The following is a 19876-nucleotide window of genomic DNA, read 5'->3' as shown; positions in this document are numbered from 1 at the left end:
CCACCAACGGTCTGAGATTTGAAGTCGGGCCGACCTCCACGTTAAGAGCCTCTTTACACAAGAGAGGTTTCTGTCACACACTCCTCCAAACTGTCAGCTGACACATATACACTGTGTGTGTGTGTGAGTGTGAGTGTGTGAGTGTGTGTGTGTGTGTGTGTGTGTGTGTGTGTGTGAGTGTGTGTGTGTCCAAAGGTCAGATGTGTATCAGGGGACGGAGCCAGATGCCTGAACACTGTTGACATCCAGAGAGTGAAAATTATGAAACGCCCCACAACCTACAGTGGTTTCCGCAAGAGGGAATCTGGGACACACACACACACACACACACACACACACACACACACACACACACACACACACACACACACACACACACACACACACACACACACACAGATCTCAACTAATGGAATTTTACAGCCTCCCATTGCTCAGGATAGAGTTTCCTGGCAGGGAAGCGATCAAAATGCATTGTGGGGAACATAAGACTTGACAAAGAGCGTTGGAAGGAGGGACACACACACGCGCACAAATACACACAAATACACACATATACACACAGCAAGAGGCCCACCCAGTGGCTGCTGGGATACAGAACATAAAGTGTCTAACAAAACAAATGAATCGACCTTTTCTGCCGTTTTAAACTGTAAATAAAGACGGACAACAAGACGGCTCCCAAAAGTGAAGCCGAATAGTCTCAAGCGCCCCCTGGTGGCTGACTCAGTCATTTCTGCATCTGGTTTTATGATAACGGTTTAATTTGGAGCAGATCCATCGTCTGTCATGAGGAGAAGTGGAAGAACTTAAAGATGTTTACACTGAGCAAATACTTCCTCTCAGACATAATCACCAAATACAGCTCTTGTTGTTTTCACAGTCCAGATTCTTGGCCTTGTTCCCAGGACGAGAGACACACACACACACACACACACACACACACACACACACACACACACACACACACACACACACACACACACCTCATTAATCATTACATAGTTATTTAGAGACATCATTTGAATCTCTAAATATAGACGCCCATCAACATCGCCCTGGTCAGTGTTCACATACAGTCCAGTCAGTACGTGTGCGTAGATTCACGAGAAATGAGTCTCACTTGATTTATAACGGACCTGGACAATCTCCTGCTGCTTCTTCACATGAGAAACACAAGACAAACTACGGAACCCCCTGTGACTGCTGAACATCAACAAGAGGACATCGAGCTTCAGCAACACACGGAGTTACAGGATCATTCTCAGATGAGAGGAACTACCGTCACACTCTTTCATTTGGGGTTCGGTGTTTTGCCCGAGGAAATGTCAAAACACAAAGTCGAGGAACGAGCAACCGTCTGATCAGCGGACGATCCCCTCATCTCTGAGCCCGTTTCTTTTTACAGTGTTCATATCTGTCAGGGCCTCTTCACTTGTTAGGGATGAAATAACTGATTTTAGAGTCAGTGGACGTCTAACACACACACACACAAACTGTTCTGTCACAACAAGACTCAGCTCGTCTGATGAATATGAAACCCTGCAGACACAAAACACACAAACGCACCGTGAAGAGATGAGGGATAACGACTAGCTTCCCCCAGATCAAAATAGTGAATCAAATACTCGTTACAGCAATATTTTATTTATACTTAACAGTTTCAATAAGTAAGCATGAACATAACTGATATGAAAGCAAGCAAACAACTTTTGAACAAACACCATATAAATAGTCATAAAAACTAATTACAGGTTTTTAAACCAACATCTGAAAAGTTGAATCACACATCTGATGTGTGTTTGACTGAGAAGATGAAAACTCTTTTGAATTCCTGAGCGGTAAAAGAGAACATGTCGTACCGCCTGAAACAAACAGGAAGAATGGCTCGAAGTTTCATAGAATCAACAACAAAACGTTCTGTGAGAAACAGAAACAATCTGACATGAGAAGTTAACTTCAGCATCTCAACCAGCGAGCATCATCTGATGGGTCCTGTGATCCGAGGAGACCGACAGCGTTTACACACAACTCTACAACGAGGAGCTAAGAACAGCGGTAAGGTGAGTCTATTCACTGTGTGTGTGTGTGTGTGTGTGTGTGTGTGTGTCTCAGGCCTCGGCCAGACAGCCCATGACCTTCAGCATCAGCTCCTCCTTCTTGTGTCTGGTGCTGACGAGGACTCCTCGTCCTTTCAACCAGGACAGCAGCGTCGCAGAGTTGAGTTTGGACAACTGGAGAGAAATGAACCAAGAAATGATTAAAGAGAGAGAAACAATAGACGGGGGGGAGGGACAGAGACATTAAATAAAGACGTGTCTCCGCCTCCTCCACAAATTAAGCTCAAATTTCTCAGATAAGAATTCTGTCATCTTGTGCAGATGACGTCGGTTCTCACGATCCAGACGGATCCTGTTATTTGGACCAAACTTCACTCTTGAGAACACGGAACATAAATCTACTGTTTGTTGTTAATTCTGTGAAATAAAAGTGTTCATGTTTGATACTGATCAGCTGTGAAAGGATCATAGTTTGACTTCCTCCTCTCAGCTCGTCTGAGCTGCAGCTCACACAGTTTCTAAAGTGCGTCCATTGATACGAGAGAAGCAGTGAAGGGGAGTTGTGTGGTTATCTAACGTGGTCGTGGACGTGAGCAGGGATGAAGCTGTGCAAACAGCAGTAAAGCAGAAAATGTAACTGATGTATTGTTTGGTGAAAACTTTCAGGTTGAGGCTGTAGAACTGATGGATGTTGTTAGTAATCTGCTCGGCTGCCTGTGGGCTCGCGGCTCCTCCCGACCATTCATCACTTTAACAGCCCTCTGAAAAGGATGTTTGTTGGAAACTGAGGCTGACAGAACTCTGTGTGCCGCGATTCATCACACCAACACACTTTAATACGTCACGTTAATGTCTGTTGTCCGCCTCAAGGAGGTTTAAGAGGACGCTGAGGCTGGACGAGCTGGAAATAAATCACACGTCAAGTCTCCACTTTTCTGAAACAGAGGACCACACTTCAGTTTTTCAAAGCTGGAGGGTGATTTCACGACAGAACCTGTGGGTCGAAGTGAACGCAGAGCGATGTGAGCCCGCTCACCGTTTACTGTGTCGCCCAGGAGTTCGTTAACTTCCACTGATGCTGGTGTTAGCCGCGTCCCAACCCACAGCAGAGGCCGCCTCCTGCAGAGGCCGCCTCCTTCATAAGCTGCGAAGGCTGAACTGAAACAAGACTCTGGTCTACAGAGGATTTCATTGATCGGCGTTAGTCTCCCGGCCACAGAGCTGAGGGGGGACATGACGAGACGGATTTAATGCCCCGTGGTATTTGTTCACACGCGTGATGTTACAGCATCACACGTCTTCTCCATGACTACTTTACACCGAAGGGCAGTGAATTCTGGGAATTGAGACACAGCTACAGATGTGACTCTGGTGACCGGCAGCTGTATAAGTTATAAATCATTCTCCTCCGTGTTAGCACATGGGACTAAAGAAATCAAAGTTAAGATGCTTTGTGTCATTTGAGGTCGTTCGTATCACACTGATGTTCAGGAAAGAGAAGTGAAGATGATGAAGGACAGAAGTTCGTCATGTGTCCTGACCTGGTTGCTTCGGGCCATTTTCTCCACGTCCACCTCTCGAACCGCGGCTCTGGATTTCTTTGGCTTTGATTCAAACCGAACTCTCTGAAACAGAAAGGACAGGATCAGGAAGCAGCTCTGCTCACAGAGTCCACGTCGTTCTGCAGCTAACGGCTACAGTTTCCATGAGGATCTTTGTGTGAATGTATCGTCACTAAGCCGCGGTGACTCACCGCTCTGCTGTTCTTGTCTTTGTCCTTCTCGGAGATGTCAGAGGTGGTGAGAGGGGGAGGAGCCTCTGCTGCTGCAGCAGATGGTTGTTTGGTTGCTTCTCGCTTCAGTTCACGGCTGTTGTTAGCAGCAGTATCGTTTTCAGAGCCGGACTTCAGGTGGGTTTTGGAGCCGGACTTGGATTTGTGCTTCGTCTCTGTGTTTGGAGCGAGGACGAGCCCCGGTCTGGACATCGGTCCAGGACTGAGGCTGGACAAGTGCTTGATTCTGGGCGGAGCTGTCGACTGAGGAGCGGGGCTGCAGGTAGGTTTGGGAGGATAGCTGAAGCGAGGAATGATTGGTGGAGGAGGAACTGGAAGGGATGGAAAAGAGGAAGGTGGAGCAGAGGCGGGTGTGTCCCTCCTGAAGTTAGGCAGCGTCAGCCTCCTCCTCTCCTCCCCTCCTCCGCCCAGCTGCTCCGTCTGCTTCTGGGCCCACAGCAGAGCAACATTGATGTGACGAGATGGGTGCTTGTTCTTGAAGATGGGAACCAGTTTAGGAGCAGGGTTCATGGAGGGAGGAAGAGGTGGGAGAACTGAGGAGGAGGTGGAGGAAGAGGAGAGGGAGGAAGCTGGCTGAAAGACTTGGATAGAGGAGGAAGAGGAGGAGGAGGTGAGGGATGAAGCTGTGTAAAAGAGTGGAAGGGAAGAGGAAGAGGAAGAGGAGGTGGAGGAGAGGGATGAAGCTGGCTGAAACAGTGGGTTAGAGGAGGAACAGGAGGCGGAGGAAAGGAGAGGAGCTGGCTGAAAGACTGGACGAGAGGAGGAAGAAGAGGAGGTGGAGGAGAGGGATGAAGCTGGCTGAAACAGTGGGATAGAGGAGGAACAGGAGGTGGAGGAGAGGGGAGGAGCTACATCAGAAAAGGAAAACAGAGATGAAAGCCAGTCTCCATCTCCTCTACATCCTTGACTTTGAGTCAAACTGCTCCCGAATCCACGGCCATTACCCAGAAGCCCCTGAGCGCTGTCCTGCTGGAAGCGAGGGGTCCAGGCCGGTGGCTGCGACCTGAAGGAGGGTCTCACAGGTCTGGGAGGAGGAGCAGGGAGCTGGAGGAGGACGGGCCTGACGGAGGAGGAAGTGGTCAGGTTGACCTGTTCACCACTCTGCACCTGAGGAAGAGAAGAAGCCTGTCATGGTTTATCAAAGTGAAGCCGCATCGACCACAGTATCGACCCACCGTCACGTCACACACCGGGCTCACGGGATCGACCCACCGTCACGTCACACACCGGGCTCACGGGATCGACCCACCGTCACGTCACACACCGGGCTCACGGGATCGACCCACCGTGTTAAAGCCATCTTGGTCTTTTGAAACTATAGTAACCTTATTTGGAAGAGCAGGGGGTGGAGCCTGACTGAGAGCTCCAGGACTGTTTACGCCCACCTGCACTCATTGGACAGCTCTAGCTGTCGATCACATGGCCTCCACACTCCCAAACACCAGAGGAGCCGTGTAAGCAGGAGCTTCCTGTTTCCTGCTTCCTGCTGCACCAGCTCTGGCTTCAACTCTCTGGAGATCCTCCTGCTGTTGTGAACACGTCTGACCCGGACGACCTCCTGCGTCCTTCACATGTGACAGATGAACTGGGACCTCCTTGTAAACAGCTTGAGGAGGACCACTTTATCTGTCTTTTATCTTTTTGTCCAGTCTCTTGCAGGAGAGCCTGACACACATCGCACACAGGACACACTCACCAGCACTTAAATCTGACACTGGGCGTAAATCAAGATCAATCACGCACGCGAGGACACGTTCCTCACGCTGGTTTCACGTGGTTTCTAGATGAGGCCGTAATGCACCGAGACAGACAGAGAGGAGAAGAGTGCAGCTCGTAAACGCAGAATTAAAGAGTGTGAGCTTAATGTCCATCTCAAAGAAATAACGTGGCACCAACTGTTCACTAAGTGGCTCAACGGACAGGAGCCTTTATTTAAGCTGCTTCTCTTCAGCCTCGACAGAAAACACCTTTCAGCTCCGGCTGAACACTATAAATATTTGAGTTCCACACGGAATCGATCTCACCTGAGGTTCCTCCAGTGATAAAGTACAGGTTGGCTGCAGCCCCGTGAATAGGAAAATGCTTTTGTCTCCTACATCTCAAGATGAGAGATCACTTTAATTTCAACCTGCTTCATTACATGGAGCCGGAACTTTATCGTTTTCTCCAAAGACCAGAAACCAGGAGTGGATTAACTCATTTATCATCATCATAGACAACAACAGAACTCTTACGATGAGCTTTCAGGATTCATCCGGTAACAATATCGTTATTTAAAGTGTTTTTTATCATGAGATGTTTGTGGCAATAACAATGAATTCTTGTTATTAAAATAGTTTTTCTTCACCAAGATGAGAAGTCACATGGGTTTTTCCTACAGTTCTTTATCAACAATGACCTCTGACACATTTCCATCATCTTCCTCCTGACGACTGTAGCGTGGAAATGAATCCTCGGGATGCAGAGAGAGAGCGAGAACTCTTAGACGTTGCACCTCTGGGACCATAAAACTGTCCATTAAGATTTCACAGGGTGGGAAGAGGTCTGATAATTGCATTCTCCTTCCCCCCCGAACTCAAACCTCGACCCACTCGTATTAAATAACCTGCGTGTAGAGTGTGTTGGAAAGACGCAAAGAAAACGTGAAAGCAAACCGATGAAGAAGTGAGGAAATGAAACAGGAAGAGAAGAAGGAAACTTTCACATAATTGAACACTGCATTGTACTTTAGTTTGGTCCATGTCCCATCTGCTAACATTGAGGAGGTTTATGACCTATACTGCAGACAGCCACCAGGGGGCGTTCCCGATGATAATGATATATGAGTGTTTACGTGTGTGTACCTGTGCAGATGCAGCACTGTTCAGACTGGTTGTGTGGTAACAGGGTTTCCTGGTCAGGCGTGCAGGGAAGCCACACACACTCTGCACTCGGTCCCTAACGTCGGACAGGAAGGAGCCCAGCGCCCCCTGCAGGTCGACCCGGGGGCAGCACTGTGCTGGCTGCAGGCGGATGCAGCTCAGAGGGTAACTGCTCAGGATGAGAGTTAAAGGAACATTCTGCAGCTTTTAGACACAGAACAGATTCAACTGATGAACGTTTTAATACGTTTAATTCTATTTGCTTTATTATGACTTTCTAAATTATTTCACAGCATTACTTACAACCAGTCTGGGATCGACACCGAGCACTGATCAGATTCTGATGAAGAATCTATGATCATAAATGGTTTTAGGATACGTGAAGAGTCTCTCTCCCACCAGTCTGAAGTAAACGCTGCAGTAAACCACCTCCGCCTCTGTGAGCTCAGGGAGTCTGTAACCGTACTGCAGGACAGACACAGCGTTTAACTGAACATCTTTATTCTACTTCACACAAGGATCATAACACTCAAAGAAAAGCTTGTTCCAGTGTGTGTGTGTGTGTGTGTGTGAGAGTGTGTGTGAGAGTGTGTGTGAGAGTGTGTGTGTGTGAGTGTGTGTGTGAGAGTGTGTGTGAGAGTGTGTGTGTGTGTGTGTGAGAGTGTGTGTGAGAGTGTGTGTGTACCAGGCAGTTCCAGTGGTTCTGCAGGTCTGTGTAGGTCCTGAAGGGTCCGTCTCTGGGCAGCTGACGGCTGATGGTGATAATCTGACCTTTCTTCATGCTGAACAGACACACACACACACGCACACACACGCACGCACACATGCACATGCACACACACACACACATGCATTCACGCACACACAGTAAATTTGTGAGGCTTTGTGAAAACAAACTCTGGTGAGAATCTGCAGCAGGTTTGAGTTAAATAAGACCTGCAGCACCACCTGCTGGTCACAGTTGATGTAACATAATATGTGGTTTGGGCAGTTAACGGTTGAGGAGTGTGTGTGCAGCAGGTGGCGCTGTCTCACCTGGGCAGGACATGACACCAAATGGTTCCCCCAGTGGAGGACGGGTCGAGGATTGAGTCGGGATCACTGCAGAACCTCCGCAGCACCAACGGAGGGAGGTCAAAGTCCTCCAGCTGCAACACACACACATTTCTTACTCCGTCATTTATCGTAAAGAACCTCGGTTCAACTCCAGCTGCTTTTGATCGTGTTTAAGAATGAAGGATTCTTCTGTTCTAAAAACAAACCTAATGCACACACTTGTGAATGAGTAAAGTTATAGTTGGAGTCACAGATTCATGATCTGTAAAGAAGAGAAAAGATCATTCAGTGTTTTCGTACTGTGGTGGGGGGCAGTCTGACGGTGTGGGTGTCAATGCTGATGCACAGTTGGCCTTCAGTGGTGCTCAGCTCCATGCCTGACACACACACACACGCACACACGCACACACACACACACACACACAGTGTGGGGTGATGGGACGTGTTGTTAGAAATCAGTGTTTCTCTGACTTGTCTCTGAGGCTGTGAGTCGAGGTGGTAAAAGATGGAGAGAAATAAACCGTGACACTCACTGACAGCGCTCTGTGTCCCCCTCTCACTCAGAAAGTCCTTTCCTGGGAACAGACAGAAAACAAACGTCACACTTTGAAATGGACGGCGGACAGTGACATCACCACCGACGTCATTTCTAGTCCAGGTCTGATGCAGCACATGGAAATCAATAATGAGTCATTTAAATCTGATGTCTCGGTAACTTGTTTTCATATGAACTCTTTTTTCTCTGTTCATTCTGAACCAGCAAACGAAAACACACACGGCTCCGTGCAGCTTCAGTGAACATCTCACTTTACCTTTAACTAACCAACAACTCACACCTGACCTCTCACACCAACCAGGATGTCCCAACAGAGGTTTAGTTTCATAACAAGCAAGCTTTGGTCCTCACACACACGCACACACACCAGTTTATGACACACTTTGTGCAGGGTTAAAGCTTGACTACATGTTGCAACACTCAACTGTCACACACACACACACACACACACACACACACACACACAAACACGCACACACTGGCCTTGATAAACTAAATAAATATCCTGTATGAGAGTGATTACATGCAGGTTGGAGTTTGTTATGAAACAAACTCATTCTAACACTGAGACACGATTAATAATCTAGAATCTATATGTAAATAGATATTTAATCTATAAACTGATAATCACAGTGGGCTGGGCTGACAGGTTCTTTATTTTCCATGAAACTGGTGATAAATGTCTACATGGACACGTTTGCTACTTTTTCTAATGAAGTTGAAGGTGTTTTTCCCTAAAGGGACACATGGGGGAGCTGTTTTTGAGTCAGCTCAAGATGGAGAATAACAAAGGCATCTCCGAGGACTTCTGGACCACCTCCGCCTACGCCTGCCATGAGTGTGACAACGTGTGTCGCTACCTGTGAGAAGTTTGGAGGAACGTGTACCTGAGACGAGGTAGAGTCCTGCTTTGTTCCAGCTGGGAGACAGTCTGGTGATCAGAGAGTAGGACAGACAACACTGGAGGTCACCTGGAAACACACAGTGAGGAGAGCCCAGCTACACACACACACAGACACACACACACACACACACACACACAATCCATCACATAAACGTTTAAAATATTTTCAACTGGAAAGTATTTTGGAACTGGGACAGTTTCGGTCGTCACACCTGCAGACCACGTCTCTGCCCAAACGCCTGGAGGACGCCTTTCTGGAAAAATGGGATCTGTAGAGAGAGACGAGTGTTTGACAGAGACAACTGAACTGGAGCATTTTGAATATTTTAGCAGGAATAACTTAATAAATTCACCTGAACAGGAAGATTTTCATGCTTCATTCTGTCATTAAACCCTTTTTGTTTTCACAGGATTCTTTTCTCTGTGAATTATATTTAGAAAAGTTCCCAACTTCCTGTTTCTGACCTGATGTGAAGAAGTAAATAACAACATGATGTGTATCTTACTGCCATGACCACAGTGATGTCAGTGAAGGACTCAAGAGCAGGAGAGGCCAGGATATCAGAGTACAGCAGCACCAGCTCTCTGTGGAGACACACACACACACACACACACACACACAGTTCACTCAAGGACACATCACACACAGGACTGTTGCATTCAGGTGAAACAGTAAAAGCTGATTTTGTCGTTCGCACTGAGCAGGATAATAAACCTGATTCCGTCCTGGGTCACGTTCACACTTTGTTTTCTCAGCTGATGTGTTTCAGTCTCTGCTGCACATGTTAAATATAAACCACAGTCTGTGTCTGTCAGAGCAACGAATACTTCAACTGGGTCAAAGTCCTCAACGTCACTGTGACATCACGTTGTGCTTTAACCAGGTGAATTCCTCCAGCGTGAGTGTAAACGTTGGTGCTGTCAACAGACTGGTTGTGTGTTTTCTCTATACTTACAATTATTGTTGTGCTTGAATGTAAAACCTTGTGTTCCTATTATTTTACAGCAACATCTTCGGAATCATTGAAAACATTTTATAACACAAATATCAGCAGATAGATCTGTAAACTCACAACTATCAGTCCCAAGAAAATCACCATCATTTACATTTTCATATGAACAATATGAGAGCGGGGTTGTAGACCGTGTGTGGACATGTTGTGTGGACATGTTGTGTGGACATGTTGTGTGGACATGTAGTGTAGCAGCAGATTGTCCGACTCGTCCATGGGGACATGTGGGGGACATGTCACTGTTACTGTCTGAGATTCTCACCTGCAGGTCTTCATCTGTTTGCTCCGCGGCTCCTCGTCAAATAGTGTCAGAGAGACACAGACCAGGTTCTTCAAGTCTGGAAGACCGAGGAAAGACAAGGACCGCTGGACTCCACTCATCCTGCACACACACACACACACACACAGAGACACACACACAGTAACACACACAGTAACACACACACTTACACTTGCTGATAGACAACACAACGAGTTTTCTTTCCGTTGACTCCATTGATTCAATGGTTTCTAATTAGCAGCTTTTATCCAGAACGAGCCGAAGGTGGACGACGTGGCAGCTCCCAAAACTCCTCCGTGTTAGCAGATGGGACATGGACCAAACTTAGAGGTTAAATAAATGTTTGTCAAAGATGATTTCTGTCATTTCAGGTCGTTCTCATCTCTGATCAGTTTGAGTTTAATCAGTTATTTGACGGCAGCGTTCCTGTTTGTGATATTTAACCTTCGTTGAGGACGGCGACAGGAAGTGGAGACGACTTTAAAACTGTGGTGAAATAAACATCAACTGTTAGCATCTCACGGCGGGAGGCATTCCTCCACATCTTTGATTTTAACAGTTTTATTTGACCATGTTGTGAATATTAAAACCATTAATAGATCTTCAGGGGTAAAAACTACATAAATAATAAAGCTAACAGTAACACAACGACTCGTTAGCTAAACGGCTAACTCTGCACTCACCTCTGTGTTTCCTGTGCAAACTGAACCTGTTCGCTTTTATCAGATTTCACTTTTATATCCACCCGCAGAGAAGATATTTATATATATATATATAGATATATATATATATTTACACTGGACTCTCAAAGCTGTTATTAGGTGAGAAAGTTTTAAATGAATGATCACAGTTCAGAGACGAGTGAATGAACCGCGCCTTCAAAACAAGCTAATGCTAGTGTTAGCTAAAGATCAGACAGAGAGGGCGAGGTCTCACTCGAAGACATTTACAAAAACAAACGTCATTTCATAGAACACTTAGTACATGTGTTGTTAAAGAGGGTAGAACACAGAGGGTAGAACACAGAGAGTAGAACACAGAGGGTAGAACACAGAGTAGAACACAGAGAACACAGAGAACACAGAGAGTAGAACACAGAGGGTAGAACACAGAGAGTAGAACACAGAGAGTAGAACACAGAGGGTAGAACACAGAGGGTAGAACACAGAAGGTAGAACACAGAGAGTAGAACACAGAAGGTAGAACACAGAGGGTAGAACACAGAAGGTAGAACACAGAGAACACAGAGGGTAGAACACAGAGAGTAGAACACAGAGGGTAGAACACAGAAGGTAGAACACAGAGAGTAGAACACAGAGAGTAGAACACAGAGGGTAGAACACAGAAGGTAGAACACAGAGAGTAGAACACAGAGAGTAGAACACAGAGGGTAGAACACAGAGGGTAGAACACAGAAGGTAGAACACAGAGGGTAGAACACAGAGGGTAGAACACAGAGGGTAGAACACAGAAGGTAGAACACAGAGAGTAGAACACAGAGAGTAGAACACAGAGGGTAGAACACAGAAGGTAGAACACAGAGAGTAGAACACAGAGAGTAGAACACAGAGGGTAGAACACAGAGGGTAGAACACAGAGAGTAGAACACAGAGAGTAGAACACAGAGAGTAGAACACAGAGAGTAGAACACAGAGGGTAGAACAAAGAGAGTAGAACACAGAGGGTAGAACACAGAGGGTAGAACACAGAGAGTAGAACACAGAGAACACAGAAGGTAGAACACAGAGAGTAGAACACAGAGAGTAGAACACAGAGGGTAGAACACAGAGGGTAGAACACAGAGAGTAGAACACAGAGAGTAGAACACAGAGTAGAACACAGAGAACACAGAGAGTAGAACACAGAGAACACAGAGGGTAGAACACAGAAGGTAGAACACAGAGGGTAGAACACAGAGGGTAGAACACAGAGAGTAGAACACAGAGAACACAGAAGGTAGAACACAGAGAGTAGAACACAGAGAGTAGAACACAGAGAGTAGAACACAGAGAACACAGAGAGTAGAACACAGAGGGTAGAACACAGAGGGTAGAACAAAGAGAACACAGAAGGTAGAACACAGAGGGTAGAACACAGAAAGTTTTTCCTGCTGCTGATGAACTTGAATGAACTTTAGCCCCGCCCCCCGGTGAGTGACAGGGCGAGGAGCCAATCAGAGGGTTTCTGTGCCAAAGGTGGGACAGAGGACTACCAATGGCAGCGCTGGGAGAGTTTTAGGGGCGGGGTCTGTTACTGTGTCAGGATATGAGAATCGAAATATTTGAAAAGCGACGGAAATAACACGGTCTAACCGGAAACCACGCTGCAGCCTTTCAGAGTAAAGTGTGTTATGAACGGTGGTCAGTAACAAACGGACCGAATGTAGAAAAAGATCCGTTTAGAAAGAGACAACCTGAAACTAATCAGAAGACTCGTGTCCTGATGTCCCGTCTAATCATGGGGGGGGGGGGGGGCAGTTCGTCAGAATGGGATCTATAAAGCACGTGAATACCATAGACTGTATATAAAGAGAGGTGGATACACATGTTAAGATTGTATTTCAGGTGAACTTGTAAGAACTGAGCAGGAAACAGAATCACGAGTTACTCCGTGAAGTCGACTCTTCCACAGTCGGAGTCTCTTCACCTCCTGTGGTCCGTGTGCGTCACACGGTGCAGGGGAGGTGTTTTATTCTGAAAGAGAGGGCGGACGTGCGGCGTGGTGAAGAAGTGGGTGAACCGTCGCGGCGTTAGTTCGATCCCTGGGTCCGAACCACCGAGGAGCGACACCAGTCCTGTCCGACCGAGAGGCCTCACACATGGGGGAGCAGCAGCAGAAGAGTCCGGGAGGAGAGCGGCTCTTCAGGCTGTCAGAGATCCAGGAGCAGAACTCCTTCAGGTCCACATGGATCATTATCCAGAACAAGGTCTATGACGTCACCAAGTTCCTGGAGGAGGTGAGCGCACACACGTACACAACACTACACTACACAGACACACACTACACTGCACTACACAACACACACTACAATACACTACACAACACACACTACAATACACTACACAACACAGACACACACTGCACTACAATACACTACACAACACACACTACAATACACTACACAACACAGACACACACTGCACTACAATACACTACACAACACACACTGCACAACAATACAATACACAACACACACTACACACACACTGCACTACTAAACACTACACAACATACACTACACAGACACACTACACTACACAAACACACTACACTGCACTACATTACACTACAACACACACAGTGACACACACACAGACACACACACAGACACACACAGTGACACACACAGTGACACACACAGACACACACAGTGACACACACAGACACACACAGACACACACAGTGACACACACACAGACACACACAGTGACACACACAGACACACACAGTGACACACACACACAGTGACACACACACACACACACAGTGACACACACACACTGTCACTTCAGATAAAAAGATCATTTGATGCAGATAAAAGAAAAACTCGTCTTCACATATTATAAATTATTATAAATTATTAAAAGTTAAACATCATTAAAGTTAATATTCCTTCATTCGTCAGAACAAACTCGTTTTCTTTTTCTCAGGAGGAAACTTTTTGATGTCAGCTCGTCCTCGTTTCTTTCGGCCGTCTGACCTTTGACCTCTGACGATCAGGGCCTTTTGTTGCCGGCGGCGTTACGCTGCTCAGGGTTCACGGTGTGGGGGGGGCGTTGACTGATAGTTACCTGGGTTTCTGAGTTTATGAACTTCTCTTAAACTTCAGCTGTCGGAGCTGAGAGAATAAAAGCTGGGGACAGACGCAGGTTGTTTGGAAGCGTCCATGATCCCGTTGATTTCACTGGAGGACAGACTGAACGCTGCGGCCTCGAGAGGCAGCACCCCCCCGACATATACACAGCAGAGTGAGAACGAGACCATGTGGTGGAAATGATTAATATATTTACATGTTAATATATTTACATGTTAATATATTAACATGTTAATATATTTACATGTGTAACTGTAGAACTGAGGCAGATAGAAGAGTCAATACTCGATGAGCCAACACAAATATTCATGTGGTGAATCTTTGAGCTGCTTCCAACATGAAAACTCATTAAACAGATGAATTCTTATTTACTCTGAGACGTGAAGCAGGTTTCTGCACTTTAACTTCACTTTAACTTCACTTTAACCTTAACTTTAACTTATCTTCACCTTAACCTTAACTTTAACTTTACTTTAACTTCACTTTATCTTTACTTCAACTTCACTTTACTTCACTTTAACCTTAACTTTACTTTAACTTCACTTTAACCTTAACTTTACTTTACTTTAACTTCACTTTAACCTTAACTTATCTTTACTTCAACTTCACTTTACTTCACTTTATTTTTACTTTAACTATTTTATTTCACTTTGTCGTCTTTTAATTGTGTCGTTCACTCGTGAGTCCGACGTCAGTGACGCGAGTTTTAAAAACAGTTTTTCTTCCCAGCACCCCGGGGGGGAGGAGGTGCTGAGGGAGCAGGCGGGAGGAGACGCCACCGAGAGCTTCGAGGACATCGGACACTCCAGCGACGCCCGAGAGATGGCGAGCAGCATGGTGATAGGAGAGCTGCACCCGGTCAGTGTGTGTGTGTGTGTGTGTGTGTGTGTGTGAGAGGAGATGATGATGATGATGATGATGATGATGTAAAATAATTGTCTCCGTGTGTTTTGTCTTCAGGACGACAGACAGACTCTTGTCCAACCTGAGGTGAGTGACGCTGAGCGACTGTTGTGTCTACGAGCGACGACACATGTTAAAGAGCTGTGACCTTTGACCTCTGATGATGTGTGTGTGTGTTACAGGAGAGTCTGGTGACCACTGTGAAGGACCAGACCAGGTACACACACACACACACACACACACACACACACACACACACACACACACACACACACACACACACACACACACACACACACACACACACACCCACTGGTTGAATCAGTTACAGGTCTAACTCGCTGTCTGTCCTGCAGCTGGTGGTCTAACTGGTTGATTCCGTGTCTGGTGGCGGCCATCGTCACGCTGATTTACCGCATCTACACCGCAGAGAGCGAGTGACATCATCAGAGGTGTGGCTGTGAGGTCATCAACATGAGCCTGTGATTGACAGCTGCTCCAGCCAATAGCAGTGTGCGGAGGCCGCGGCAGAGGAAACGTGTTTTTATAACCACCAGCCACGTTTCCGTCCTGCCTCCGTCCTACAATACCCACAATTCATTCCTGTGCTATTTAACCAACCAATCATGCGGCATTATGCTAATGAAGTCATTGACGTTGTTGAATTTACCATTTCACTGTGAATATGGATGTTTTATAAAATCTTGAATGCAGCGGATGTATGAGATGTTCTGTCGTTTTGAATCTTTGCTGCTGAACGTGAGCGAGTGTATAAATCTGTCATGATGTCATGGTGACGTCATCACGCAGCAGTCATGTGATTCGGTGTCTCAGGTTTAAAATAAATGTTCATCTTGACGCGTCTCAAAGAAAGAAAATAATCACTGAATGTAAATAAAGATGGCCGACACGTTGCAACCACTGTCCAGAGATGAAGCCAAACTATCTCTGATCCAAACGCTGCCATCTTGTTCCGTCGGAGTCTCTGCAGTAGTGATGCTGCTTGTATGGAGGCCCCGCCCACACACGCTCTCGACCAATCCTGAGTCTCAGCCTGTTTTTATATCATCAAATAACGAATTCAAACCTGATTCAGGTTCAGCTTCCTGACTGAAGTTTCACCTTCATTTAATTTTTTACGTTTTAATTTACACAATCAGAAGTAAAGTAGCTTAAATCCCGTCTCGTCTCCAGCGTGCAGGTTTTTAAACCTTGGTGCAGTGCATGCTGGGAAGTGTATGCTAACAAGCTTTCAGTAAACGATCCACTGGACATTCAGATTCTGAAACTGTTTCAACTGTTTGAACGGATCCAGAGTCGACGAAGAAAGAAAAGTTTATCTGATGTCAAAGTTTTTAAAAGAAAATAAAAATGATCAAATGAAGAAAAACTATTGTTGACGTTTCACTTTCCTTCTGTTTGATTTCTGTCGAGTTTCACTACGTTAATGATGAACATGTTTATTATGTTGTTGAATTATTAACCGAGTACTCAAGTACTTTTATCTGTCTCAAGTGCTTTAGTCCCACTGAAGTACTTCTGCTCAGGTACTTTACTGAGGTATCTTTACCTGAGTACTTGTTTTATTTTCCTCCACGTGAAGAAACTGGAGTCAGTGGTAAACAACCAACGCTGCCACCTGCTGGTGAAAACAGGAAGATTCATGTAAACGTTCAAGTTTGAATTTCACTCAGAGGAAACTTCCTCGTGACGTCAGCGGCGGCAATGACGTCACGTGTTGTTTACTTGTCGCTGCGTGACGCACTTTGTTGGACCCACGTGGACCCTGCTGTTACACAACACGATGACTGACAGGTCGAATCTTAATATTGTTGTTTTATTTAAATGTTTATTTTTATCACAACACACGTGACATAAACATTTGACTTTACACACATGAAGAATAAATCTGAGTGGAAATATTTACCATAAATACATTATAGATAATAATATACAAACAAATCTAAATGATTACTCTGATGATAACAACAGAAGTTTATTATTGTTGTTGTTGTTATCATTGCTGGTACTGTTATTACTTTATGATTATTATTATTATTATAAATATTTTGATTATTATTGTTGTCTCTATGATTGTTATAATGATCATTATTAATAACATTATAATTATTGTTGTTGTCTATGATTGTTATAATGATCATTATTAATAACATTATGATTATTGTTGTTGTCTATGATTGTTATAATGATCATTATTAATAACATTATGATTATTGTTGTTGTTTCTATAATTGTTATAATGATCATTATTAATAACATTATGATTATTGTTGTTGTCTATGATTGTTATAATGATCATTATTAATAACATTATGATTATTGTTGTTGTCTATGATTGTTATAATGATCATTATTAATAACATTATGATTATTGTTGTTGTCTGTGATTGTCATTGTGATTGTTGGGATCATAATAAAGTGTGTCCGTTCAGTTTCGCACAAACAGCTGAACGTTTCCTCCGTGACTGCGCGCGTGATTGTGTGTGGTGACCGTGCGCGTCAGCCCCACGCTGTCCCGTGGGGGTGGGGGGGTGGGGGGGGGCCCTATAGAAGACTCCCGGTGACTCCTCCTGACCGGTCTGGGGTCTGCAGCCACAGACAGGCCGCGGGCTGCCGGGCACTCATGTCCCGCTCACCGCTCCTCACCGGGGGAGAGTCTCCCTCCCCGGGGGAGACCATTGAGAATGGCCCGGAGGAGCAGCAGGAGGAGGAGGAAGATCTGGACGACGAGCTGGACGCTTCTCAGCTGGAGAGGTTCATGAGAGACCGGAGGAGAGCCAAGTCCCTGCCCGCGTACCCGGCCGCGCTCCTGGAGGAGGTCTCCGGGGGCAACGGGAGGAAGCGGGTGAAGTTCGCCGACTCCATGGGTCTGAACCTGGCCAGCGTGAAGCACTTCAGCTCGCTGGAGGAGCCGCAGATCCCCAGTAAAGTCCTGTCCCGGTACCGGAGCTTCCCTCCGCCGCAGCAGCAGCAGGAGCTGCTGAGCGACCTGTGCCAAAGCTTCAGGTCGAGCCTGAGCTCGGACCGACTGGTCGCCTGCTTCCCGGAGCCGCGGGACCCGGAGCGCAGAGTCCAGCGGCTCCGCGTCTGTCTGGAGAAGATCACCATCACTCAGTTCGACGTGCGCGGCCAGATCCGGGTCTTAAACGGCTGCTCCGGCAGAGAGGTCGGGGTCCGGTACACCTTCAACGACTGGCTGTCCTGCGTGGACGCGCAGGCTCTGGCCGTGGCCGCTGATGAGCCGGGCATTGTGGGAGAGCGCTTCTCCTTCACCGTGTACACGCCGCCTTTCATGGACCCCAGCTCTGCCGTGCACTTCGCCCTGTACCTGAGGAGCGAGGACGGGGAGTTCTGGGACAACAACGAGGGGCAGAACTACAGCCTCCGGTACCGCTGCCTGCCCGGGACCACGCCCTTTGTCAGCGCCGCTTTTCACGCTACCTGAGCGGTGTGTGCGCCGTGCGTAAAGACCTCTCCATCCGTGCGTAAAGACCTCTCCATCCGTGCGTAAAGACCTCTCCATCCACCCAAAGTGCTGCAAGAAACTCGTTGATGTGCAGCTGCTGTTTCCACATCACATGTTGTGTGTTGTGTTGTTTTGTGAGTCTGTTGTCATCGGTGTCTTTTCTAAACTTCAACTTTCTCCTCAAACCTCCGAACCAAAGCTCTGAAGAGCAACAACACAACTCGGACCATCAGGACACAAACAACAAACTGAGTCTTCGCTGCGTTTGAATTGTGCACGACCACATCCAGGAGAAGTGAGTGTCAACGACCTGGTGGATGTTCTGAGCGTCGGTGGACACTGATTCACTCAACGACACAGTGATCGCTGCTTCGTGGATTCGTTTTTAAAAGTTTTATGATAAAAGATAATTAACGTGAAGTTTGGTCCAGTCGGAGAAAATGTGGAGCTCATCTTCATCATCCTCGTCATCAGTTTAACCCAGTTTAAGAAGAATCTGAGGTGATTGTGTGTTTGCTCTGAACCTGCAGAAGAATTCGACTCCACTCATTTGACAGGTGATTGTTAATAATGAGTAAAAACCAACTGTCTTTCTCTGGAGCTTTCAACTGCAGTGAGTCTTCATCAGTGGCGCAGGTGTGATGTCATGATTCTCAGGTCAGAGGTCGACTGTATTCTTCATGTTTCTGATGTGATTGAAACGTGTGAGATGATAAAAACCTTGATTAAGACTCAACTGTTTTCAAGACTGACACTCGATGCATCTTAATCAGATTAAATCATTTGATTAATAAAGTCATTGAATACTAATGTAATCATAAAGTATTTATGTGTGAGTCACTCATTAGGAAACGATTCAGTGATGTGATATAAACATTGAGGAGACGAAGGTGAGAACAAACTGTCGCTGCTTGTTTTTGTGAAACTGAAATAAAAGTTCAACGTCTCAAATTCTATTAGTTGTTTTTCAGTTTTTCAGTTTTTTACGCCCGCTGACGACATAAAGCTTCTCCGAGACAACTAAACTCAAATCTGATGACGCTTTATTGTTATTTTATCATCTTATGACATCAAGTCTGTTTCTGAAGAATCCAAACCAGGAGAACTGACAGCAACAACTCCCATGATTCCATGCTGCTTCACTGCGTCA

General features: G+C 46.0%; 3 protein-coding genes across 3 annotated transcripts; 2 read left to right on the top strand and 1 right to left on the bottom strand.

Annotated features, from left to right (window-relative positions):
* Positions 1-1627: 1627 nt before the first annotated feature.
* c17h18orf63 (chromosome 17 C18orf63 homolog) lies at positions 1628-11518 on the bottom strand. The gene is made up of 14 exons (XM_069512316.1): positions 11206-11518; positions 10505-10624; positions 9736-9814; positions 9442-9498; positions 9213-9324; positions 8303-8344; positions 8070-8146; positions 7749-7861; positions 7399-7495; positions 7093-7178; positions 6696-6882; positions 3814-4959; positions 3602-3685; positions 1628-2234 (listed from the first exon to the last, which is right to left on the bottom strand). Exons 2-14 carry the CDS (start codon positions 10621-10623, stop codon positions 2112-2114), a joined length of 2322 nt encoding a protein of 773 aa, XP_069368417.1. The 5' UTR covers position 10624; positions 11206-11518; the 3' UTR covers positions 1628-2111.
* A 1594-nt stretch (positions 11519-13112) lies between these two features.
* cyb5a (cytochrome b5 type A (microsomal)) lies at positions 13113-16629 on the top strand. The gene is made up of 5 exons (XM_069512380.1): positions 13113-13478; positions 15066-15194; positions 15297-15326; positions 15422-15456; positions 15596-16629. The coding sequence occupies exons 1-5, from the start codon at positions 13341-13343 to the stop codon at positions 15678-15680; spliced, it is 417 nt and encodes a 138-aa protein (XP_069368481.1). The 5' UTR covers positions 13113-13340; the 3' UTR covers positions 15681-16629.
* Positions 16630-17813: 1184 nt separating this feature from the next.
* Positions 17814-19682, top strand: ppp1r3g (protein phosphatase 1 regulatory subunit 3G). Its single transcript, XM_020109495.2, has one exon. The coding sequence runs from the start codon at positions 17884-17886 to the stop codon at positions 18703-18705; it is 822 nt and encodes a 273-aa protein (XP_019965054.2). The 5' UTR covers positions 17814-17883; the 3' UTR covers positions 18706-19682.
* Positions 19683-19876: the final 194 nt, after the last annotated feature.

Source organism: Paralichthys olivaceus, chromosome 17, assembly GCF_024713975.1.
Source record: "Paralichthys olivaceus isolate ysfri-2021 chromosome 17, ASM2471397v2, whole genome shotgun sequence".
NCBI lineage: Eukaryota > Metazoa > Chordata > Actinopteri > Pleuronectiformes > Paralichthyidae > Paralichthys > Paralichthys olivaceus.
The sequence above is the reverse complement of the archived record's forward strand: the minus strand, read 5'-3'. Positions and strand labels throughout refer to the sequence as shown.

Bases quoted from the DNA above. Each gene is read 5' to 3' on its own strand.
- ppp1r3g (XM_020109495.2), top strand. From the start codon at position 17,884: ATGTCCCGCTCACCGCTCCTCACCGGGGGAGAGTCTCCCTCCCCGGGG.
- cyb5a (XM_069512380.1), top strand. From the start codon at position 13,341: ATGGGGGAGCAGCAGCAGAAGAGTCCGGGAGGAGAGCGGCTCTTCAGG. The intron at 15,195-15,296 runs GTCAGTGTGTGT...TTTTGTCTTCAG, and splicing joins TGATAGGAGAGCTGCACCCG to GACGACAGACAGACTCTTGT. The intron at 15,457-15,595 runs GTACACACACAC...TCTGTCCTGCAG, and splicing joins ACTGTGAAGGACCAGACCAG to CTGGTGGTCTAACTGGTTGA.
- c17h18orf63 (XM_069512316.1), bottom strand. From the start codon at position 10,623: ATGAGTGGAGTCCAGCGGTCCTTGTCTTTCCTCGGTCTTCCAGACTTG. The intron at 7,496-7,748 runs GTGAGACAGCGC...GTGTCTGTTCAG, and splicing joins TGGTGTCATGTCCTGCCCAG to CATGAAGAAAGGTCAGATTA. The intron at 7,179-7,398 runs GTACACACACAC...TCTGTCCTGCAG, and splicing joins AGAACCACTGGAACTGCCTG to TACGGTTACAGACTCCCTGA.